The sequence below is a fragment of the Chiloscyllium plagiosum genome, unplaced genomic scaffold (genome assembly GCF_037043375.1).
Source record: "Chiloscyllium plagiosum isolate Xiang-an unplaced genomic scaffold, Cpla_swu_hap1 HiC_scaffold_43, whole genome shotgun sequence".
Taxonomy (NCBI): domain Eukaryota; kingdom Metazoa; phylum Chordata; class Chondrichthyes; order Orectolobiformes; family Hemiscylliidae; genus Chiloscyllium; species Chiloscyllium plagiosum.
This window is the reverse complement of record NW_028270181.1, coordinates 21,637,369-21,664,094: the sequence shown is the minus strand read 5'-3', so window position 1 is coordinate 21,664,094 and position 26,726 is coordinate 21,637,369. Positions and strand designations below refer to the sequence as shown.

At 42.9% G+C, this 26,726-nt stretch overlaps 1 protein-coding gene across 4 annotated transcripts in view; it reads right to left on the bottom strand.

Annotated features, from left to right (window-relative positions):
- arhgap22a (Rho GTPase activating protein 22a) overlaps positions 1-26,726 on the bottom strand; it is a 388,741-nt gene that overhangs the window by 79,868 nt on the left and 282,147 nt on the right. The window contains exon 1 of one of the 4 annotated variants that reach the window (XM_043678817.2): positions 11,521-11,851. The exons of the other annotated variants lie outside the window; for them this stretch is intronic. Within the exon in view, the coding sequence (XP_043534752.2) occupies positions 11,521-11,572 (52 nt within the window). The 5' untranslated portion in view covers positions 11,573-11,851. Of the gene's footprint in view, positions 1-11,520; positions 11,852-26,726 lie in introns of those variants that run through there. 4 annotated transcript variants of the gene reach the window in all.

Below are 26,726 nucleotides of genomic sequence, written 5' to 3'. Positions count from 1 at the left end.
TGATTTCTGTCCATAGATGCTGCTAGACCTGCTGAGCTTTTCCAGCAATTTCTGTTTTTATCTCTGATTTACAGTATCCGCAGTTCTTTCGGTTTTTATTTAAGTTTGTGTGGATCTAGGCAGGGTAGATGTGAAGAGGAGGTTCATCTTTGGGAGAATCAACAACCAGGGGTCGCTGTATAAAAATTTAAACAGAGGGATTAGGCGAAGTATATTCACTGATGGTCATGAGGTTTTGAAAGTTTTCCTGTAAAGGTATTTGAAGCTGAGTCCTTAAATATTCTGAAGACTGGGGTAGATGGATTTTTGGTAAGCAAGGAGGTAAAAGGTTATGAGGGGTAATTAGGGATGTTGATCTGAGGATGCCATATCAGGCAGGATCAATGGACTGAACAATCTCTTTCATGTGTGTGTATGTTCCTGAATGGTGTCAAATTCTGGAGTGGAGTTGGAGCTGCTGTCATCCAGGGAAATGGAGAGCATTCCTTCACACTCCAGTCTTGCGCCCTGTAGATGGTGGGAATTTTTGGCGAGTGAAGTTAATTGCTCATCTCTGTAAGAACGCATCTTTGATTGTTTACCATTCTCACTCTGGAGGTCTTTGGCACAGTGGTAATGTCCAAGCCTCTTAGCCAGACATATTTTGGAGAGTTAATTACTTCAGAATTCACAGTGTCTGACCCAATCATAGTATTCATATTCATATGGTCGGTCCAGTTCAGTATCTGGCCAATGATCAGAATATTGATAGTTGGGGATTCAACGATTGCAATGCCGTTGAATATTAAAGGAGATGGTTCAAATTTCTCTTACTGGAGGTGGTCATTAGATGACACTTGTGTGGTATGAATAATATTAGCTACCTATAAGCCCAGGGTAGTGACGTGCTTCACTTGTCCATTGCTCGAGACATTCTTTCTAACAGTTGTCAGCTATTGGCAGAAGAGCAGGACTAGACACAGGTCAGGCAGTCGAAGGGGATGTGTGCACCTCATTGATACATGGGTTGAGAGTGTAAACCATGCAGTTTTGGACCATCTCTCTTCCCCCACCCCACCATTATTCTTCCTGCGGTTATGCTGTTATTCAAAGTCAAAATTAATCTTGGATTATTTTCTGCATAATCTTTTCAGGATGCAAAGAGAATAAATGCAACTTGAAAGTAACAAGGAAGGGTGTAGACTACATAGTTACTCTTGGTGAAGGAGCCTGATGAATCCTTGTTCAAGTTGGTTACCTCTAACCTCGGCGTGGAATAAAATGGGGAGAAACGTACAACGGAGAAAGTGAGGACTGCAGATGCTGGAGATCAGAGTCAAAAAGTATGGCACTGGATAAGCGCAGCATCCGAGGAGCTGGAGAGACAACGATTCGGACATGAGCCCTCATGAAGTCCTGCTTCTCAGATGCCGCCTGACCTGCTGTGCTTTTCCAGAAATGTGAAATGGGCAGGCAATGTCTCATTGCATCTTCTTTATAATGTGTGGCACCAAGTCAAAACGAGTTCCACAAAATTGTGAGTAGAATTGAAATGTATTCAGCCCCTCTCCCAGTCATGGCCTTTTAAAGTTCAGCTCCAGAAATGGTATTCACTATTCCACAGAAGTCATGCTCAGGACGGTTTTATAGAGAAAACCCCAGCATGGTGATGTGACCTAAGATGGAGCTGCATTAAATCTAAAATGTGTCAAGAGAGAATATTTTCACCCCTTATTACTGATGTGTTTCTGTTTACATGAGTAATATGACAGAATCTACACAAAGCCCACTCAGGAAGGTGGCTACTGTAGTATCTGAGGGTTTCTGTGAACTACTTTGCCTGACTCCACATGAACAGCATCTAACTTCTGCCTGAAACACTCAGCAATAACTGATTTTGATTTACTGCCTTCAGGTTAGACTGTGCGGACACATAACACTGTGGATACTGGAAAGCTGACACATAAACAGAGAGCTCTGAAACCATTCAACACCATCTTTAGATTAGATTAGATTCCCTACAGATTAGATTAGATTCTCTGAAGTGTGGAAATAGGCCCTTTGGCCCAAAAAGTCCACACTGACCCTCTAAAGAGCAACCCACCCAGACCCATTCCAATACATTCATCCCTGACTAATGCACCTAACACGACGGGCAATTTAGCATGGCCAATTAACCTAACCTGCACATCTTTGGATTGTGGGAGTCTGTGGAGACAGAACTGTGTTAACATTTCAGGATGATGACCTTCCAGACTGCATGTTCTCTTTTCTATTAATGGATTTTACTGAATTGGCACCAGCATCCATGTTTACCTATTCTGCTCCTGAGGTTAGATATGGGGTGTTCCTCAAATTACAGCCTCTGGTGACAGACTGGTGCCCAGCAAATGAATTGCAGAAAGAAACAATCAGCACATGCTCCAGTCTTTTTTATTTAGAATCCCTACAGTGTGGAAGCAGGCCATTCGGCCACACCAACCCTCCGAACAGCATCTCACCCAGACCCTTACCTTATCCCGAATAACCCTACATTTCCCATGGCTAATCCACCTAGCTGCATATCCCTGAAGACTATGAGTAATTTAGCATGGACAGTCCACCCTAACCTGCAATCGTTGAACTGTGGGAGGAAACCAGAGCACGTGGAGGAAACCCACGCAGACACGGGGAGAATATGCAAACTCCACACAGACAGTCGCCCGAGGCTGAAATCGAACCTGGGTCCCTGGCGCTGTGGGGCAGCAGTGCCAACCACTGAGCTACCATGCCACCCCAATCTCTCTCACATCATTGGACATGGGCAAGAAATAAGGAATTCTCACTTCAAGAGGCTAGATTTGTATTTTCAATGAGACTCTTGATCTTGATCCAGAATTTGCCCCTTAGTTGCTTTTCCTTCCTTCTGAGAGGCAACTCCCTCTGTGCTTACAGGTGGCGTAACTGGAGCACAGCACACATGAATTACAGGAGTAAATTCCTGACCAACCAGCTTCTCCTATCTTTGGGAGTTGGAAGGATAGGACAATTTCGTTTGTCACATGGTTTTCCAAATCTGATCCTTCGTAGAGTGGCAGAGATCACATTTATACATTCAGTGACATCTGCAGAGGTCATGAATGAATCAGAACCTTGGGTCATGAGAAAAGTGTTACTTCCTACTAATAGAAAAGGGACATATATAGACGTCTAATCAGCAAGCTCTGTTTCCAGTCATTTCTGAATGAACTGTGCAGGATGAATCAGACCTCTGACTAATAGTGCCTGCCAACCAACATCCTCACTTACCGGTCTGCTTTAACCCAATGTTTAACTTATTAAAGGATGACATGGGGAGGGGTGAGAATTAAAAGCGGACCATTTTTGGCAAGACAACATAGCATGAAAGCACCAAAAGGATGTGTTCACAACACAAGATTTACATTACCTTTGTGGCGCTCGGGAGCTAAACAGCAACAGTTTGCCAAAAGCATTTTTTTTGCAGATGGTGCCAGTTTTAAATGCTTTGATACATATTTGGTTTGGTTTCAGTCATTTAGTTGTTTGAAGCTCATTATTGGGATTAGACTCTTGTGAATTAAATATATAACGTTGGGACTTTTTCTTCCCCAACAATTAAATCCATAATTGAATTTTCTTTCATGTGTACAGAAGAGATTTGATTAAATATTTTAAAAGAACAATCATCTCCTTAACCTTTCTGTTCAAGTTCATTTTTGAACTGTTGGCCTTGTTTTTCATTTTTATTATAAATTTTGTGACCCTAGTTTACTTGTGCATATTAAATAAAATATATAAAGGGTTAGTGGTAGTCAATACCCCTAAGAACCAATCCTGAGATTGACCACTATCCTTAGCTTAAAGTCTCTTCCGCATTGGAAAGGTAGAAAGCCTCTTTTGATTATCTTCTAGTTCCAGGTTTTCAATGAAATAACTCCACACAGACCAGTATCCTGTCACAAAGTCACCCTTTATTTACATGTGCTCAGTACATGGACTCTGACCAGCCAGCTCAGAGCCAATCCCTAGAATGACTAGACTCTCTGAATCTCCTGTTTATATCTGTCAGCCAGGGCTCCCTGATTGTCCCAGGTTAACAACCCCAAATAAGGATCCCATAGTCAATGGTTCCTATCAGTACACTCAGCAAACCTTAATGTGACCATTAAAAGTTTAAGGATGGTACTCAAACTCTTATGCTACATTTCGGTAATGAGTAAAGTCCCATGATCCAATTGAAACTATCAGTTTTAATTCCATAGTGAAGGTCCTAAATAAGCCATTGTGTGTTTATGGATAATTGATGGAACTATCTGGAAGGACAAACAGGTTGGGACCAACTCCTATAAAAAGGACAACACAGAGGTGACCTAATGGGCTTTTTAATGTAATGGTAGGGTTTCATGGGGTAGAGTCAAAGACTCATAGAGATGTACAGCACGGAAACAGAGCCTTTGGTACAACTCATCCATGCTAACCAGATATCCTAAATCCTGCCAGCTGTTGGCCCTTATCCCTCTAAACCCTTCCTATTCATGTACCCATCCAGATGTTATAATTGTACCAACCTCCAGCAGCTCATACATATATACACCACCCTCTGTGTGAAGAAATTGCCCCTTAGGTCCCTTTTAAATCTTTCCTCTCTCACCTTAAATATATGCCTTCTAGTTTTGGATTTTCCTATCCTGAGGAAAAGACCTTGGTTATTTACCCTATACGTGCCCCTCATGATTTTATAAACCTCCATAAGGTCACCCCTCAGCCTCCAATGCTCCAGGGAAAATAGCCCCAGCCTATTCCGCCTCTCCATGTAGCTCAGACCTTCCAGCCCTGACAACATCCTTGTAAATCTTTTCTGAACCTTTCAAGTTTCACAATGGTAAATGTGGAGATGTTTCCATTTTTGGAAGAAGTCAAAACTAGGGGTCATTAGTACAAAGTGGTCATGAAAAAATCCATTGACTAATTTAGGAACAACTTTATGCAGAGAATTGAGGATGTTGTATGCCCCAGCACATGGTAAAGGTGAATATTTTAAATATTTTATTTTGGGAACTGCAGAAAGGTACGCAAAGGAGAAAGGAATTGAAGGATATGCAGTATGTATGGCACAGATTTGTTGGACAGCATGGTCTGTTTTTGTGCAGTGTGCTCACCCTATGTAACTAGGTCTGGAGCTGAACAATTCTAGGTGGTGTTCTCTACTGACTCCATAAGTGAGTATCTGTGACCGAGACATTACACAGTACTGACGGTGTGGGTAATCTGTTTCAGAGTACAAGAACAAAATTCTACAGATGCTGGAATACTGAAACAAAGACAAGGAAGCTATATAGGCCAAGGTATAACTATGATTAGATTAGATTCTCTACAGTATGGAAACAGGCCTTTCAGCCCAACAGGTCCACACCCACGCAGACACGGGGAGAATGTGCAAACCCCACACAGACAGGTGGGAATCGAACCCAGGACTAACCACTGAGCCACTGTGTCGCCCACCGTGTCTGCCTGTGGTTCGCACGGGTGCTCTGGTTTCCTCCCACAATCCAAAGATGTGCAGGTCAGATGAATTGGCCATGCTAAATTGCCCACAGTGTTAGGTGCATTAGTCAGGGGTAAATATAGGGTTGGGGAATGGGTCTGGGTGGGTTACTCTTCGGAGGGGTGGTGTGGACTTGTCGGGCCTGTTTCCCCACTATAGAGAATCTAATCTAATCCAGACACGGTGAGAAAGTGCAAACTCCACACAGACAGTTGCCCGAGGCTGGGATTGAACCCATGTCCCTGATGCTGTGAGGCAGCAGTGCTAACCACTGAGCCACCGTGCCACCCCTTTTTTTCAAAATGATAAATGCAGGAAAAACTAATTGAAATCCGTATTGAGGCTATGTGTGGGGAAAAGATATATATAGTTATCTGTGAAGAACTCTGACCTGAGATACATTTAACTTTACCTCTGAGAAACAATAACACTTTAGTACTTTAGCAGTCATGCTTATTGAGATAGAGTTTCCCTGCATCATTTAACATGGAAAGCCAGGTGGTGCAGTCAAACACTGAGTCTTACTTTCTGTCCATCAAAGTAGTGCCTGGTATCGGGAAAGAAATAAACTCTCACTGTATCATTAGTTGTGCTGCTATGCAGCATGCCTAGTCGGTTCAGAGCCAGCCACATGGAGTCAGATGGAGTTGTGGATTATCCCAGGGTATTACCAGGTTTCACTCTGGGTAAGGGAAGTGTCCTCCCACCCAAAGTGAAATCAGCTGCCTTCTTACAACAATTTGGCAGATTGACACACCGCCTCTTTTATTTCTGGCTTCCATTTTAATCTCAATTCAAATTCTGGGAACAGCCACAGTGGGGTTTGAACTTTCTCTTTCCATCTGTAGCATGCTTGCCTCGAGTCACAAGATTTTGGATACCATGTCCCAATCCAGAGTACGACGGCCAAGGCTGACATCCCCACTGCAGCAGCGAGGGAGTGCTGCACTGGTGAAGGTGCCATGCTCAAGTGGATGTGAATAGATTCTGTTTGGAGGAAGAGCAGCCAGGTTTTACTCTGGGGCTGGATATTTTATTCATTGAACCCCTACATTGTGGAAACATGCCATTTGGCGCAAGTCCACACCGACCCTCCGAAGAGTAACCCACCCAGACCCATTCCCCTACCTTATTACTTTACATTTCCCCTCACTAATGCACTTAACCTACACATCCTTGAACATATGAGCAATTTAGCATGTCCAATTCACCCTAACCTGCACATCTTTGGATTGTGGGAAGAAACCGGAGCACCTGGAGGAAACCCACGCAGACACAGGGAGAATGTGCAAACTCCACACAGACAGTGGCCCAAGGCTTGAATCAAACCCAAGTCCCTGGCGCTGTGAGGTAGCAGTGCTAACCCCTGAGCTATCATACTGCCTTCAAAAGGAAGTGAGAATCTAGGAACAAAATGCTACAGAAAATTCTCTCGGGAGAACAATTTTCCTTTGCCTTCATGATCTGACTCATTACTGTGTGGACTTTTTAATGGCTGGGGGGACCTGCTGTGTAAAATGCAAAAAATCTCTTCTGAGGTTCTCCATGATGAGGGCTTCCATGTTTGTGGTGTTGGAACCTTATAAAAACATGTCCCCTTCAAGAGGTCATGACCATTGGGGGAACACTACTGAGGGGTCACTGTTATTTTGACAGCCAAGTCAAAGTGTTTTAACTCTTTGAATAGCATCAGTAGAGGCCATACCCTAACATAGAAATACTTTTAATGCAGAGAATCATCATAGAAATCTGTCCGACGCTAAGTTGACTCTTACATTGTGTAATTGTTGTCAAATTTTATAACTGTCCAAAGTGACTCACAGGTATCCCCCGCTATCCAAAAGTAGAGCATTCCTATGAAACCTTTCATAAGGTGAAATAGCGATAAGTGAAGAAGCATTAATCTATATGGGAAAAATTTCGCCTTTTCTTGTGAGAGCGAAAATCTTTGTTGGATTTCTTTCGGTCAGTGAAAACAGGTACTAGGTCTTTCGCAAAAGTGAAATGCCGTAAAGGAACTTTCAAGAAGCAGGGGGTAGCTGTACTGCTTTAAAAAAAAGTTTCTTTTAAATTCCTGCTGTCATGGTTTGTACTGTGATTCAAAATTGACGGGTATTTCTGGTTGTTGACAATAAAACCCCTGCTCTTTAAAGTTGAAAACCATCTAGCCACCAGCTCCCCTCCATGTGTGCTCTGCTTTAAGATGGAAATTGAACACCATCTGTTAGTTTCAGGCATGCTACTGTTTTGGCAGCTGTGACAATTATGAATGCTTGACTGAGTTTCAAAAGCTTTAATGGTTTCAGCTATAATAACAGATTATCCCTTTGATGAGGCTTCTTAGTTTGTCTGTGTGCTTCCTGTGATTAGTCTTTTTCTCCCTAGTGTTTGCTGTGTTGAAATTCAGTATTCTATTAGATTTTTAGAAGTTTAGCTTCTTCAAAAAATTTTAAAATAGTCCCCAATGCTATTGCCTCTCTTGAAAACTGTACCTAGTAGATTCAGGTGAATCATTTATGGATGTAGCATGGGAGATCTATGAGGCACGGAGGAGGATGTTTTAGGGATGTGGGCTGCATTATGAGGGCCTTTAAATCACATTGGGAGCTGGATTGCTGTGTTGAAGGGCCTGAACCAACCGGCCTCTGTTCCTCACACACTCTATTGTAAGTCGCTAGATTCAACCTATTCCTATGTGAAAGGTCAAATATTCTGGGTCAGGTCATACATGGGTCGGGTGTGTATTTCAAGAGGCACAGCATGTGTTTTCCTCATAAAAATCCAGGCCCTGATCTCCTGGTCAATAATATCTCAATAAACACTGCACAAACATAATTCCTGGTTAGGATTCCGTGACTGTATCGGGGCCCTTATTAGTTACAAATTGACTGCCTTCTTTCCAACATTAAAGAGTGGCTGCACTGCAGAAAGAAATCCATTGCCTTTAGAGTGCTTTGAGATGTTGTAAAAAGCAACTTAAAATAGTCATAGAGATCAATGGCATGGAAACAGACCCTTCAGTCCAACCCGTCCATGCCAACCAGATATCCCAATCCAATCTATTCCCACCTGCCAGCACCTGGCCCATATCCTTCCAAACCCTTCCTATTCATATACCCTGTGGTGTCAGTTTCTTTCTCTCTCACTCTCCTGGAATGACCTCACCATGTGCTTCCTTTGTGGGCTGCATTATGAGGGCCTTTAAATCACATTGGGAGCTGGACTGCTGTGTTGAAGGGCCTGAACCAACCGGCCTCTGTACCCTCTGTTCTTCTCCCTTTTAAAACTACTGTTGTTTTGACTTTTTTTTCCAAGGTTCCAAAACAGTGCAACAGCATATAAAACTATAATTGCTGCTCCTGGAATTAATAGCAAGCCTTCTTTTTGCCAATGTTGTCTCTTGAAGACACTCAAGGGAATTGTATGAAATTCTGACAGATCTTGCCCAGGAAGGACAAAGTCAGTGGAAGGGAGATTGTTAATTGTCCAATCAGTGACTTCTGAGAACGTAAAACGGAGTTGAATCAGTTATGCAAATTGCAGCACTGCCGAGAAATAGACTTAATGTCTCTGAAATGATGGTGGTATTTGAATCTGAAGACAGGGTATGTCTCCAGAGGCCTCGGTAGATGTAGAGACAGGATATCGCTTCCCACAGCTCAATGCGAGCGTACAGATGCAGCTCTGCTGTTGATCTCTCGCAGTCTGAGGCAATTATGTTTCTGTACAAAGTGGATTCTTGATGATGATCGCTGTGGACATATGAGTGTTGTGGGCTTTGAGGTGCCTCTTAGGAAGACCTTTAGACTATGTTGGGGCCTACTGCAGTGATTTGTTTCAGATATTCAGGGACAATAAGCCAGGCCATTACCAGGTCTGGAGGGTCACTCTTATGAGGAGAGGGGGGTTCTGGGTTGGGCCTAATTAGAATTTAAAATGGAAAGTGACCTCACTGAAATATATGAGATTCAGAGGGGGCTGGGTAGGGTAGCGATGGAGAGGCTGTTTCCCCCTTCACGGGAGAAACTAGGACCGGGCAGCATAGTCTCAGGGAACATGCATTTAAGACCAAGATGAGGAGCAATGTCTTCTCTCAGAGGGAAGTGAATTGGTGGAATTCTTTCCCACAGTGGGTTGTCGAGGCTGGGTCATTAAGTGCATCTAAGACTGAGAAAGTGGGATTTTGTATCAGTAAGGGAATCGAGGGTGATGGGGAAAAGTCAGGCAAGTGGAGTTGGGGACGATCAGATCAGCCATGATCTCTCTAAATGGCAGAGCAGATCTGATGGGCTGAATGGCCAACTTCTGCCCCCAAGGCTTACAATTGAAAGCAGCTGGTAGGAATCTGGTCTCCTTTTCCAGTGAGTTTCAAACACAAGCCTCAAGTTTTCGGAGCAGTGATAGAGGTTAGGTCTACCTTTCACTGCCTGAAGGCACCACCTCTTCGAGAGCAATGGTTCCATCATGCACTGCAGTTGGTGCGCTTTATATTTAATATCGCTTGGTAAGTTTTATAGGTGTCGCTAACCGATTCTGGTTTCACCCAGACGTCCCCAAGTTTGGCTCAACAAATGCATCGAATGTCAACAATCATTCCCCTCCCGCACACTAGTCACCCCAGAGAGCCCAATGGTATGCTGATCATCTAAATTTGGGCTACTGAGCACAAATTAACGCAAGCCCGATCCGTGAGCCAGAACACCGCATCAGAAACGACAAGTGGATTGCACATCATTCTAACCCTCCAACCACGCAAACAATGTACATTTAAAACATTCCCAAACACTTCACAGGTGACGGATCAGACAGTGATCCAATGGCAGCACGGAAACAAGTGACAGTCAAAAAAGTAGGATTTAAAGGTTTGGAGAGGAGAAAGGTTGAAGGGTTTAGGGAGGACATTCCAGAGGTTTCAGGCCTAATAAAAGGCTTGAAACAATTGAAGCCATCACACCAAAGATTGGGGGGGGGGGGGGTGAATGAAAACTGGACAAATGCAAAAGGCCTGAAATGGAGGAGCATAAAGGTCTCGGAGGGTTGATCAGCCAGGGGAGGTTACAGAGGCGGAGAGTGGTGAGGCAGGGGAGGGATTTGAAAATGGGCATGAGAATTTTTTTTAAGTCAAGATATTGCCAGCCTGGGCGTCAAAATAGGTCAATGGAAGGTGGGTGAATAGAACTCGGTAGAAGCAATGGGTGATCTCAACTGGCCCAGACAGTGACGCCCTCATCCCGTGAATGAATTAAAAATAAAGGTAGGGTATCACACGAGGAGGAGAGGGGTAATATGATAACAGTCACAAGCAGATTTACCTAGGCACGAGTTCTCCTCAAATATCCTCTCACATTTAAAATATCATTGTATTTCTAATCCACGGGACTCTATGAAGCAGGGATAATAAATCAAAATAAGTCTTCAGTCACGCAAAATCAGCTTTTGACCATGCAGGCTGCCTCAGTAATGAAAAACGTGGCTTATTCTGAAACAGCGGCCAGGAAAATACAGAGTTGGACAACTTTGGGGATAGATTTATGAGGCAGGAGCCAGGAAAGAGCATTTCAGTCTTGTCAATATTTAATTGGGAGGACATTTTACTAGGTGCTGGCCATGCACTGAGGAGGGGGGTCATGGTGAGAGGGAGCTGAATGAGGACATAACCTTCCAAACTGGAACTTTTCAACTTTGAAAGCACGCACGTCATTTCCTTGAACCAGACAGAGAAAGAAAATTCTTCTGCTTTCTGATAGATTTTTCAGAGCAGAAACGGAGAACTGTAGCAAATGCCATGTAACCATCCAGGAATAATACGCAAACATCCACAGATTGTGGAGCCTGCCAATGGAAAGGCCAACTCCTGCCCTCAAACAGTTCAATACAAGCTTCACAATGCCACTGACATTTGGCATCAATGTAGCATTTCCTTTTCCAAACAGTGATTCACCATCGAATAACGGCAAACAAAATTTAAAAGGGCACCTTCAAAAGCAAGGGCTTACCTCCATTCAGTCCTATTCTCTTTTTTATGTATTTGCCAGAGAAGAAAGGCATTTTTTCCAGATGTCTGCAGCACAGCAGATGCTTGCTCGCTCGCTCTCTCTCTCTCTCTCTATTTCCTGCTGAAGTGAAGTAGTGTGGCTCTGAGATGGAATGAGCAGTCCAGAGGAAGAGCTACTCTCTCGACTTGTTGGAGGTGATGCCAGATAAAGAAAGGAGCACTTCCCAGTGGGGTGTGAGGCAGAGCGGTTTGCGAGCTGGCTGTCTGCTCAGCTGCAGCTCCTGCTCCTTTTCAAAGCGAGGGACTCCACGGGGAAACCGTCCCGACGGTTCCTGTGCAGGGACTGAAGACTGCGAGCACACACAGCACTTCTCTGATTACTCACCGTCTGTGCTATCGGGCAATGTGTGGGTCACATACCAGACATCAGACCCCACCAGTCACAAGCTCCCACACTCATTCCCCCCCACCCCGCACCACATTCATCTTCAGCCAGACACACACAAAAAAAATTAATATGCGGTTTCCTATTGCAAAGTAAAAACCATTCAAAAATCAATGAGGGTTGTGGAAGGAAAGGGTGAGGAATCGCAGACAGTGGACTTGACTTTAACTCATTCAAAACCAATCGGCTCCCACAGGAAAATTAGGCCTACCGTTTTTGCTATTTGTGATTTATTATTCCTACTACATACAGTCCTGTGGATTAGAAATACAATGGTATTTTAAATATGAGGAGATATTTGAGGAGAACTCATGCCCAGGCAAATCTGCTTGTGACTGTTATTGTATTACCCCTCTCCTCCTTGTGTGATACCCTACCTTTGTTTTTAATTCATTCATGGGATGAGGGGATCACCGAATAGGCCAGGATCTATTGCCCATCCCTAAATGCCCAGTGGGTGGTTAAGAGTCAATGACATCACTGTGGGTCTGGAGTCACATGTTGGCCAGACCAGACAAGGATGGTAGTTTCCTTTGAACCAATCAGGATTTTGCCATTGACCATCGGCAATCGTTTCATGGTCATCATTAGATGCTTAATTCCAGATTTTTATTGAACTCAAATACCACCATCTCCTGTGGTGGGATTTAAACCCAGGATCCCCAGAATATTACCTGTGTCTCTGGGATAACAGCCCAACAATAACATCACTGAGGCCATCATCTCCGCCGACGCACACTAAAGGAATTTGGAAACATAATCAAATACTGAACAGCTCAGAGCTGGCCCAAGTAAATAGAGTCATAGAGTAATACAGCATGGAAACAGGCCCTTCGACCCAAACTGGTCCATGCTGACCATGGTGCCCACTCAGCTAGTTCCAATTGACTGCATTTGGTCCATATCCCTCTGAACCTTTTCAATCCATGTAGCTATCCAAATGTTTTATAAATGCTGCTATTGTATCTGCCGCAACCATTTTCTCAGGCAGCCCATTCCATGTGTCTGTGTGAAGAAATTGCCCCTCAGGTCATTCCTAAATCTTTCTCCTCTCACCTTAAACTTATCCCCTCTCATTTTCAATTCCCTATCCCTGAGAAATCGACTATATGCATTCATCCTATCCATGCCCCTCATGATTTTATACACCTCAATAAGGTCAGCCCTCATTCTCCTACGTTCCAAGGATTAAGGTCTTATCCTGGACATGAATAGCCAGGACATGAAAGATGCAGATCTTCCAAGAGTAAATACAAATGTCTGCTCCTTTCAGCATCATGTCATCACATGTGAAATAGCGTTCAATCTGATGTGAGTTACATTTTCCCAGCAATTAGAAAAAGTTATATTCTTACTGTGGATTCTTACAGGTATTATTCTTACAGGTCACCCCAATCTTTAGGAGGGTTTGTAAAAAATTACTTCCCCACCCTCCATTGATGGGACTAGTCTCTGGGATCCCTCGACGATCCCAAACGTAAATGGTGGATCTGCTACTTGCACCACCGCAGCTTCGCTTAAAAGCATTTTTTTGGCTCATAAGACTGAAAAGGCTTTTCATGTCACTTATGGCTAAGTGACAGAAGGAGGAACTAGTTTATATTTGAGAACTATTTCGATGAGCACCTGAAATGCTACAGCATACAAAACGACAGGTCAAGTGCTCGGAAATGTGAGTAGGACAGATTGATGTTTGATGCCCAACAAGGATACAGTGGGCCGAATGGCCTTTTTCCTTGCTGTACCAACTCTATTAGTCTGTGTACTAAAAGTACATCTTCCTTAATTCCTAAGAACTAGGAGCAGGCGTAGGCCTCTCAGCCCTTGAGCCTGCTCTGCCAATTAATACAATCTCATCTCAGCCTCAACCCCACTTTCCTGCCTACTCTCCACAATACTTCAATCCATTACTAATCAAAAATTTGTCTCTCTCCTCCCCAGATTTACTCAGAGTCCCAACATTCTGGGATAGTGCTTTCCACAGATTCGTATGGAATGAGCTGCCAGAGGAAGTGGTGATGACTGGTATAATTACTACATTTAAAAGGCATCTGGATGGGTACATAAATAGGAAGGGCTTAGACAGATATGGGAAATACTGGCAAATGGAACTAGATGAATTTAGGATATCTGGTCAGCATTTACGAGTTGGATCGAAGGGTCAGTTTCCGTGACTCTGTGGTCCCTCGAGAGAAGCAATTTCTCCTCATCCTGGTTTCAAATCCTAAAACGATAACCTCTTGTTCTAGACCATCTGACATGAGGAAACATCCCTTCCTGATGAAGGGCTTTTGCCCAAAACATTGATTTTCCTGCTCCTTGGTTGCTGCCTGACCTGCCGTGCTTTTCCAGCACCACACTCTTGACTCTAATCTCCAGCATCTGCAGTACTCACTTTCACCTAACATCCTTTCTATGTCTACTTTGACAACTCCCTTAAGCATCTTGTATATCTGAATTAAATCTCCTCTCATTCTTCAAAATCCAAAGAGTTTGTAAACATATTGTTCTAAACAGTCTAGACTGCTCAATCTCTCTTCATAAGACAGACCCTTCATCTCTGGAATCAATCTCATGAAGCTCCACTGAAATGGCTCAGATACACTGAATCGCTCCTCATTCCTATAATAGCATTTCTGCCTGATGTAATGGTTGGGGCAGAGACCCTTATTGTACTTGGAAAGAACATGGATGTGCACTTAAGTTGCCATAACCCACAGAGCAATGAAACAGTTGTTGAGGTGGTATTAGATAGTACTTCCTGTTTCTCTTTGAGGAAGTCTTCCACTTGGTTCTCGGACCAAATGATATCATGGGAACAAGTGGAAATAAGGGAAATACTTCCTGAGTCATTGCAAACTGTGAGAACAGTTTACAGTGATTCACTTTCTGTCTTCTCTACTCATCTCTTTGTTAACAGAGGCAGTGGAATTTGTAACTGGGGGACTGTAAAGTGTATGAATAATGCCATAAACACCATGACACTGCTAAGACAACCAGATGTGGTCAGAAACAGTCAGTGGGGTTTGGAAATTCTAAGGAGTGAGCACAGAAACTCAAGCAAACAGCCTTTTGTTTCAAAGCAAAATACTGCCAATCCGGGAAAACTGAAAGAGAGAGAATGCTGGAGAAACTGAAAGGTGGGGTCATACCAGACTCAAAACGTTAACTCAGTTTCTCTCTTCACAGACGCTGCCAGATCTGCTGAGATTTTCCTGCCTTTTGTTTCCGTAGCCCACTGATGTGCCTGGATGTACAATGTTAAACCATCCACATGGTGTGGGCAGGTTTACACATTCCCTTGTGGTAGTCTCCCTATCTCTGAGCCAGAAGGCCTGGGTTCAAGTTCCACCTGCTCCAGAGATGTGTCACAACACATCTGGACAGGTTGACTAAAAATGTCTACAAATGCCCTTTAAAGATATCCTTTTCATTTATATTGTGTGGGGGCTGCAATATTATGTCACGGACACTGTTGGTCAAGTTTCACTGTTCCAGTTGTAATCCATTGATCTATAAGCAGCTTTAGAGTTTCCACTTCTGCTCCAGCTCCTGTGAAGTTTGCTATTTTGTGGAAAGGGTGATTTCTGCAACAGTGCAGTAATGTCAGTTGCAGAATATTTCTAACTTCCCCACTTCTCCTTCATTTTAATATTAAATGACAGGGTATTTGAAAAATGTCACCTAAATAGTTAAAGACTTGTCAACAGAAGATGCATTAGATTGTTATAGCAAGTCAGTTGCTCATCCAGAACTTGAAATAAAGAAACTCCCTGTCAAAGACTTTCATCTTGCATTCAATCAGGGCAAAGGCAAGAATATCAAATTTCAAAGAGAACAACAATTTATACTGCATAAGTAAAGAGTTTTGATTGGTCAAGGCATTACAATCAGAGTTAAATTGCCTTTTTTGAATTTAAACAAAAGCATGTGCATTGACCAGTTCCTGGTACATTCTCCATGACAACACCTCTACCAATCAGGGTCCACATTCCAACCAATAGCACCCCTTTTCTCATGCAATATAAATTGTTGTTTCCTTTGAACTTTGGTATTCTTGCATCTGTCCTGATATATGCAGGAGGAAATGCTTCAAGAGCATGCCTGTCTTTTCAGATACATAAAACAATCCTTTCTAGTCAAATGCTTGTTGTATCAATACGTTATTAACAGGGCTCTCTTTTAAACAGGACATTGACAGTCTGTCTCCAACAGAAGATAAAGGTCCAGGAGGGTCCATGGCCAAAGAAAATGCTGTTAATGCTATAAACCACAAACGATGGCCTCTTCATGTTTTTCGGACTGTAATGTTAATATTAGAACATCAGAGATGTTTAGAGTTGATGGCTTTTAAATATCAGGAGCAGCTTCTGACAGGCGGAGACTGAAAACCACAAGAGTACACAATAGTGAACATTTGTTAACAGCTATTAGCCCTTTATGCTACAGACTGTATTAAGTCTTCTACTTACAGATAATCTATAACCAGTGTTGAGTGGCTATCTTGTGTTACTCATTAGTAAAATAGCATTCTGTTACACAACAAAGAATTTTGTGCTTGAAATTGTATTTTTATTTAGGCCTGTTTCATTCAGGCATCACTGGCCGGGCTGGTATTTTTTGCTCATCCCCAATACCCTTGAGAAGGAGGTACATGAGTTGCCTTCTTGAACACTGCAGTCTCCACGGCTGGGTTTATCCGCAGTGCTCCAGGAGTTTTGACCCAGCAACAGCAAAGGCACAGCAGTAGAGTTCCACGGTGGTACCGTGTGTGGTGATGGTGTTCCCATACATCTACTGCCTTTACCCTTCGAGAAGTCTTGGATTTGGAATTACTGCAGTGTATCTTGTAAACAGTACAAGTGGCAGCCGCTGTGCATCAGTTGGGAGGGGGTGAATGTTGAAGGTGAGGGATGGTGTGTCAAAAAAAAAGGCTGCTTTATCCTGGATAGGATCAAACTTGAGTGTTATCGAGTCATACAGTCACAGAGATGTATAGCACAGAAACAGACCCTTCAGTCCGACTTACCCATGCTGATCAGATATTCCAACCTAATCTAGTCCCATTTGTCAGCATTTGGCCCATATCCCTCTGAACTCTTCCTTTTCTTGGACCCATCCAGATGCCTTTTAAATGGTGCAATTGTACCAGCCTCCACCACTTCCTCTGGCAGCTCATTCTGTACAAGCACCACCTTGTGTGTGAAAAAGCTGCCCCTTAGGACCCTTTTAAATCTTTCCCCTCTCACCCTAAACCTATGACCTCGAGTTTTGGACTCCCCACCCCAGGAAAAAGACCATAATCTATTTATCCTATCCATGCCTTTCATGATTCTATAAACCTCTATGAGGTCACCCCTCTGCCTCCAATACTCCAGGGAAAGTAGCCCCAGCCTATTCAGCCTATCCCTATAGCTCAAACCCTCCAAACCTGGCAACATCCTTGTAAACCTTTTCCGAACCCTTTCAAGTTTCACGACATCCTGGATATAGAACGTGGGGAAATAAATAGCAACATCTTGAAAAATGTCCATATTAAAGAGGAGGTGGTGCTGGATGTCTTGAAATGCACAAAGATGGATAAATTCCTGGAATCTGATCAGCTGTACCCTCGAACTCTGTGGGAAGCTAGGAAAGTGATTGCTGGGCCCCTTGCCGAGATATTTGTATCATCAATAGCCACAGGTGAGGTGCCGGAAGACTGGAGGTTGGCTAACATGGTGCCACTGTTTAAGCAAGGTGATAAGGAAAAGCCAGGGAACTATAGACCGGTGAGCCTGACATTGGTGGTGGGCAAGTTGTTGGAGGGAATCCTGAGGGACAGGATGTACATGTATTTGGAAAGGCAAGGACTGATTAGGGATAGTCAACATGGCTTTGTGTGTGGGAAACCGTGTCTCCCAAACTTTTGACTGAGTTTTTTGAGGAAGTAACGAAGAGGATTGATGAGGGCAGAGCAGTGGACTGATCTATATGGACTTCAGTAAGGACAGTGTTGTTGGAACTGCACCCATCCAAGCAAGAGGGCAGTTTTCCATCACACTCCTGACTTGTGTCTTGTAGATGGTGGACAGGCTTTGGAGAGTCAGGAGGTGAGTTACTCGCTGCAGCATTCCCAGCCTTTAACGTGGTGGTTGACAAAAGAGTGAACCTGAGGTGAACCAGGGTTCAATTAACGTTCTCTGATTATTAAGTGAAGCTTTGGAGCTCATAAAGCAAGGTTTTTAATTATTTATTAAGCTCAATTACAATGGTAAATCCTACTGCATTGATCCTTGGACTAGTAAATTCATTAAAGTTTGAGCAAAGGGAAAATAACTATCACACAACACGATCTTTGAGACTGATCTCACATCCCAAAGCCAAACTATGTAGCTTCTATTTCCATTTGTAAGTAACTGTCTATTTGGAACTGCATTTCTTTGCTTGCTGCACATGTTAGGTTGGTGTTCTTTCAGAACGTTAAAGGTGCCTACTGGAAAAATCAAGCAAGATCCCACAAACAGCAATACGATAATTACCAACCACAGCTGAGAAGAGAGACTGAAATCATTCCTGCCTGTCCGTTTCGGTCCCTCCAGATTAAGTTTCTCCATTCTGTATAAACACACAGCAGGCCACACACTAAGATCTCAGCTGTAATCATGAACTTCCCAGTCATTGCTGGATACTGTGACCAGACTCAAACTCTATGGGGATTGCCGTTAAACTTCTTTTATCTTCAGAAGGGGTGCGAGTGCCTGCAACTGATCCTAATCAGTTCAACTTAAGGCGCGGAGGAGGAAGGTGGTTGCAATTTAAATGATCAGGGAAGCTGTGTGAAGCCTCGGAATGCAAAAAAGCCATGATTAAGGCTATGGACCGTTCCATTCTGCTGCTACCAAGAATTCCTCACAAACCGCTTCTCCTCTATCTTTAGGGAAATCTATTCACAATATCTTGTATCGTCTTCAAGGTCAGCTAAGGAAACAAATAGCTAAGTTATTCTGTGCTTCAACATCCATACTTGACAAAGTAATCTCCTTCAGGAGCTCCCATTATTCCAGTGTGACTCAATTTATAATTGCCTCCAAGTCATTAGCATGATTTTAATCATTTAGGAGAATCTATTTGCTCTCTAAGAATGGAAAGTATCAAGATCTGACACAGATATCTTTCAGCTATGCAAAAATAGTCCAAATGAAGGCTGTTAGAAGGAACAACAATTCTGATTGCATCTTATTTATCTTTGAAATCAATGTGAAAACAATTTAATTAAGGTGTTAACAAAACAATTAGCTATGCAATGTGGTAGAACTCCACTTGACATACTTATGCACGGTGACATTGGCTGTAAATTTCAGGGCTATGAGAGAGAGGGGTCGATAATTTTCAAGTAATTTCAATCAAATTATTTGTTGATGTGCAATTTACTTTGCACTGTTCCTTTGTTGGTGTTCACAGATGTCCTTTTGTTGAAAATAAACAGAGTGAGTACCTGAAAGGTATTTGTTATGAATTCTTGGGGTGTGGGTGTCACTGGTAAGTGTGGAACGCAGTGTATACCACCCTTCATTAGTGGCACCGGGTTGTTGGTGGTGATCTGCCATCTTAAATGGCTTGGCACAACTGAGTGGATTGCTAGGTCACAACAATGTGAAGGTAAAAGGTCATCCATATTGGTATGGATGAAGGGATGAGTAATGAAGGAATCAGTTAGATGTTTGTGACAATCCAGTCCTTTCATGGTAATTGCTTTCAGTTTTTTTTACAGCTGGCTAGAAGAGTCCAATGGCCTACTCCCGTTTCTAATCTGGACATTCAACTAACATTCATAAACCACTACAGCACGCAAAAATGAGGTGATATTAATTTTAGCTCAGGCTAAAGGGACCAAATGGCCTCCTGCTGTATCATTGTACGAATGCCAAGCATTGCAGTGGAAATTGATGGCCTTTACAATATTTTGTAAAATTGCAGGGCAAGTGCTTGAGAGCAAACTTGTGAACATGACTGTGATCTTAATGTTCACAGCCAAGAAGGGTGAGGTAATGGCCTAGTGGTATTATCACAGGACTGTTAATCCAGACACCCAGGTAATACTGCAGGGACTTGGGTTCAAATCCTGTAATGGCAAATGTTAGAGTTTGAATTTAATGAGAATCTGGAATTAAGAGTCTAATGATGACCATGAATCCATTGTCAACTGTTGGACAAAACCCATCCAGTTCATTCATGCCCTTACCAGGTCTGGCCTACATGTGACTCCAGACCCACAGCAATGTGGTTGCCTCTTAACTACCCTCTGGGTAAAGTTAAAAATCACACAACACCAGGTTACAGTCCAACAGGTTTATTTGAAAGTACAAGCTTTTGGACCGCTGCTCCTTGGTCAAGTAGCCAGTGAGAAAGGTACATACGACACAGAATTTACAAGTAAATTGTACTTTCAAATAAACCTGTTGGAATATAACCTGCTGTTGTGTGATTTTTAACTTTGTACACCCCAGTCCAACATCGGCTCCTCCACATCAACATTTCATCCTCACTAACACTCAATACTGGATCCCCCCAGAGTGTGTACTCAGCCCCCTAACGTATTCACTATATACCCACGACTGCCAAATACCAGACTACTGCCATTTACAAGTTTGCTGATGACACCACTATAATCTCAGATGGCAATGAAACAGACTACAGACATGAGGTGGAAAACCTGGAAAAATGGTGCCCTGAGAACAACCTAGCTCTCAATGCCGGCAAAAACAAGGAATTCATTATTGACTTTCGGCGGGATGTTACTCATGCCCTCCCCCGCACATGAACAGCACAATGGTGGAACGAGTGGAGAGTGTCTAGCTCCTGGGAGTGGTCATCCACAACAAGCTTTCTTGGACTCTTCATGTGGATGCACTGGTTACAAAGGTCCAACAACATCTCTTCTTCCTCAGGCAGCTGAGAAAATTTGGCATGATTGTGAATATCCTTGTCAACTTTTATATGTGCGCCATCGAGAATATTCTGTCTGGCTGTATCACTGTTGTATGGCAACCGTACCATTCAAGATCGGAGACGATTACAGAGAGTGGTGAACTCAGTCCGGACAATCATAAAGGCCAACCAAGCTCACTATCAAGGAAAGGCCGCCAGCATTCTTAAAGATCCATCCCACCCTGGCAATGTTTTTCTACAACCCCTACCATCGGGGAGAAGGTACAGAAGCCTGAACACGCATCAGCTGGTTTCGAAACAGTTTCTACCCTACTGTTGTGAGAATACTGAATGGACTCACAAACTCTTAATGTTCACCTGTACCTGTGCTTTTCTTTTTGCCACTGTTTACCTATTATTTACTATCTATGCTACTTAACTCTGTGATCTGCCTGTATTGCTCACAAGACAAAGCTTTTCACTGTGCCTCGGTGCACGTGACAATAAATTCAATTCAATTCAGTTCAAACCTCTAGGCAATTAGGAATGGGCTACAAATGCTGGTCTAGCCAGAGACAACCTCATCCATAAATAAATTTAAAGAAAGAAAGAATCAAATGCCCTCACTCAGCACTAGGTTTGCCACTTGCATTTTGGCTGAATTTTATTCATCACTAGCCAAGTTTGGTTTGTGAATGCGGATCGCAAGATAAAGGTTTACCCTGGACCTTCCATGTGTCATTTGTATCACAAAGCCTCGTCTACTCATGATTCAGGGGATGGTAGTGTTTTCTATGCATGTATTGATGACCTAAAGTCCAAATGTCAAGTGGTTGCAGTGCAATGATTTTGAAGTTTTACTGGAGCTTGGACAGAGACATGGCAGCTCTGTAAGCCATCTGTTAGAAAAACACTGGGTTCTTATTTCCAAAGGTATAGAATTCATAGGCAGTGAAGTTATGTTATACTTGGACAGTTTCCTGTTAGGGTCATGCTAAGGGTAGCACGCATTTTCCTGGTCTCCACTCTATAAAAATGACTCTGAAACACTGCAGTAGGTTAAAAATAAGTTATAAGGATAGTATCAGAATTTAGAGACATTGAGGAAACATTGGACAATTCAGCGCGTTTCTCTTTGGAAAAGACGCGGAAGAAACGTGATTGTGATCTTTAAAATAATGAAGAGTTTAGATAGTTGTGGAATGTTTGGACTTTTCATAAGTAATTTAATTGGATGTGGGTGCCACTGAGAAAGTATTTGCTGCCTATTCCTAAATGCGTTTGAATTGAGTGGCTTATTTGGACAGTATGGTTAGCACTGGTGCCTCACAGAGCCAGAGACCTGGGTTCAATTCCGGCCTTGTTTGTGTGGAGCTTGCAAAATCTCCCCGTGTCTGTGTGGGTTTTCTCTGGGTTATCCAGTTTCCTTGGGCAGTCCAACGATGTGCGGGTTAGGTAGATTAGCCATAGACATGCAGGGATAACATAGGAGGATGGGTCTGGGTGAGATACCCTTCGGAGGGGCAGTGTAGACCCGATGGGTCAAACAGCCTGCTTCCAGACCATAGGGATTCGATGATTCATTGCAGATGCCAATAGTTTGTCAACCACATTGTCTGTCGTTTTGGAGTGACAAGTAGGCAAGACTGGGTAAGGAGAGCAGATTTCCTGAAGAATATTGATGATTAAGTTGATTCTAAGAACAACTGATCCTTAGCTGCTGCAGTGAACATTAATTCAGGCCTCCAGGTTACTAAGCCAGCAACGATACCATGACAGTAATCTCTCCCCCACCAGTCAGAGTCCAAAAATGGGCACCATAAATGTAACTGATCCAAGAGGGAAATAAAAAGGAAAAGCTGAGACGAAGTGGGTTTGAATGGGAAGAGACTGGTGTGGAGTCATAGAGGCATACCACATGGAAATAGACCTTTCGGTCCAACCAGTCCATGCCAACCATAATCACAAATTAACCTAGTCCCAACTACCTGTTCTTGGCCTATATCCCTCCAAACCTTTCTTATTCATGAACTTATCCAGATGTCTTTTAAACATTGTAACTGTACTGACATCCACCACTTCTTCTGGAATTCATTCCACACGCAACCCATTCTGTGGAAAACAATTGTCCCTCACGTCTTTTCTAAATCTTTCTTCTCTCACCTTAAAAATATGCTCCTTAGTCTTGAAATCTCTCACCCTAGGGAAAAGATACCTGTCATTCACCTTATCTATTCCCCTCATGATTTTATAAACTGCTATAAGGTCACCCCTCAATTTCCTACATTCCAGTGAATCAAATCCCAGCCTATCCAGCCCCTCAAAACTTAAACCCTCCATTCCCAGCAACATCCTGGTAAATCTCTTCTGAACCTTCTCCAGCTCAATAATATCCTTCCTATAACAGGGTGACCAGAACTGAACACAGTACTCCAGAACTGGCCTCTAAAATGTCTTATACAACCTCAAGGGATGTCCTAACTCCTATACTCAAAGGTCTGAGCACTAAAGGCAACTCCCCAACGCCTGTACTCTATCTGAAAGATAAAAATAAGGATCATGATAGAACAGCTTCAACAATGCTCAAGAAACTTAACATCGTACAGGACACAACAACCTGTTCCTTCAATTTTGCCAGATCAAAATCCTGAAATTCTCTCTCGCTTGAGACCACAGTATTTAAATTGGCACAAGATAACCAGCAAAGATAGCACTAAATGTCTGATGGACAGTTCAATACACAAAAAACTTCAAGGTACCCTAAACACATTCTTTCTGTGGACTGGTGAGGTCATAGCTAAATGGTTGCATCTTTGGGTTAGAGGCAGTATTGTTAAAAATACTCACTCTTGAGTCTATGAGTTAAATAAACAAAGATTTTATTGAGGCACATGTGAGGGGAGCAGATTTCAGTCATACAAATAACTTCTCAATCCTAGGTTGGAATCGCAGGAGATGGGGGAACGATATAAAACAAGAATTTTGAATCAGTGTTTACTGTGGAGAAGGACATTAAAGATATAGATGGTGACATCTTGAAAAATGTCCATATTTCAGAGGTGGTGCTGCTAGATGGCTTAAGACGCTTGGAGGTGAATAAAATCCCTGGATCTGATCAGATGCACCCTAGAACTCTGTGGGAAGCTCGGAAAGTGATTGCTGGGTCCCTTGCTGTTATATTTTTTATCATCAATAGCCACAGGTAAGGTGCTGGAGGACTGGATGTTGGCTAATGTGGTGCCAATATTTAAGAAAGGTGGCAAGGAAAAGCCAGGGAACTATAGACCGGTGAGCCTGACATCAGTAGTAGGCAAGTTATTGGAGGGGATCCTGATGGACAGGATTTACATGTATTTGGAAAGGCAAGGACTGATTAGGGATAGTCAACATGGATTTGTGTGGGAGAAACCATGTCTCAATAACTTAACTGAGTTTTTTAAAGAGGTAATGAAGAGGATTGATGAAGGCAGACCTATGGACGTGATCTAGAGAACTTCAGTAAGGCATTCGACAAGGTTCATCATCGTAGACTGGTCAGCAAGGTTAGATCATGTGGAATAGAGGGAGAACAAGCCAACTGGATACAGAACTCCCTTTGAAGGTAAAAGACAGAGGATGGTGGTGGAGGTTTGCTTTTCAGACTGGAGGCCTGTGACCAATGGAGTGCCACAAGGATCAGTGCTGGGTCCACTACTTTTTGTCAATTATATAAATGATCTGGATGTGAACATAGGAGATATAGTTAGAAAGTTTGCAGGTGACACCAAAATTGGAGGTGTAGTGGACAGCAAAGAAGGGTACCTCAGAGTACACCAGGATCTTGATCAGATGGACCAATGGGCCGAGGAATGGCAGATAGAGTTTAATTTAGATAAATGGGAGGTGCTGTATTTTGGAAAGGCAAATCAGGGTAGGACCTACACACTTAATAGTAAGGTCCTGATGAGTGTTGCTGAACAAAGAGACCTTGGAGTGCAGGTTCATAGTTCCTTGAAAGTGGAGTCTCAGGTCGATAGGACAGTGAAGAAGGCATTCAGTATGCTTTCGTTTATTGGTCAGAGCATTGAGTATCAGAGTTGGGAGGTCATGTTGCAGCTGTACAGGATAATAGTTAGGCCACATTTGGAATATTGTGTGCAATTCTGGTCTCCCTCCGATAAGAAGGATGTTGTGAAACTTGAAAGGGTTCAGAAAAGATTTACAAGAATGTTGCCAGGGTTGGAGGGTTTGCGCTATAGGGAGAAGCTGAACAGGCTGGGGCTGTTTTCCCTGGAGCATCGGAGGCTGAGGGGGTGACCTTATTACAGAGGTTTATAAAATCATGAGGGGCATGGATAGGATAAATAGACAAGGTCTTTTCCACAGGTTGGGGGAGTCCAGAATTAGAGGGCCTTGGTTTAGGGTGAGAGGGGAAAGATTTAAAAAGGACCTAAGGAGCAACTTTTTCACACAATGGTGGTGCGTGTATGGAATGAGTTGACAGAGAAAGTGGTGGAGGCTGATATAATTACAATATTTAAAACACATCTGGATGGGTTTATAAATAGGAAGGGTTTGGAGGGATATGGGCCAAGTGATGGCAAATGGGACTAGATTAGGTTGGGATATTTGATCAGCATGGATGAGTTGGACCGCAAGGTCTGATTCCATGCTGTATATCTCTGATTCTATAACTCTAAGCATGCTAAACAGCACAGACTAGTTATGCTGAATGTGCAATGCACCTGTGTCATTGTAGTTCTTTTTATTCATGAAATAATATTTTTAAGTATCTACAAAGGGTTCTCAATCCGCACAGTCTTTGCATTAAGTAAAAAGAAACACAAACAACAAATTGGCATTTGACATCCCAGAGCTACTGTGCAGTTGCAAGAACAATGGCATTTTTAACTCATGCAGGAAAAATATTTACATACATTTTGAGGCAGCAGGGAGGGGGGTGTCGGAGAACTGAATGGACCCTTGAAATATTGGTAGAAAGATCTCAGATGCCACAAGCTTTGGTGTTTAAAGCAACCTTCAATTGTTGTAGCTGACCAGGGAATACTCACACCAAGGCCTGGATTTTAAGGCTTCAAAGCCACTTAAAAGCACAAATGACAGTAAATCGCGTATTTGAAATTGGTATTCTGTTTTATTTAAAACCTTATTTTAAAAGGTATAAATTTCAGGCAGTGAGATAAATTTGGACATAATTTTGTAGTGATTGGTTTACCTGATTTATAATCCATTGGCTTAGTGGTATTATTGAGGAGAAAGTGAGGTCTGCAGATGCTGGAGATCAGAGCTGAAAATGTGTTGCTGGAAAAGCGCAGGTCAGGCAGCATCCAGGGAACAGGAGAATCGATGTTTCGGGCATAAGCCCTTCTTCAGGAGCCCTTCTTAGTGGTATTATTGCTGGACTGTTAACCCAGAGACCCAGATAATGGACTGGGGGCATGGGTTCGAATCCCATTATGGCATATGATGGAATGTGAACTCAATAAATATCTGGAATTAAGAGAATAATGATGACATTGCTGATTGTTGGAAAAACCCATCTGGTTCATTAATGTCCTTCAAAGAGGCAAAACTGATATTCTTATCCGGTCAGATGTACATGTGACTCCAGACCCACAGCAATGTGGTTGACTTATAACTGCCCTGGGCAATTACGGATGGGTAATAAATGCTACCTGGCTAGCAACACCCACATCCCGTGATTGAATAAAGAAAAACAAATTGCTACTTCTGTTGATAAGCCAATCGGATTTATTTGTTTGATATGTTCTTAGTCAGGAGAAAGTGACAACTGCAGATGCTGGACAGTCTGTCAAACGTGTGGTGCTGGTAAAACACAGCAGGTCAGGCAG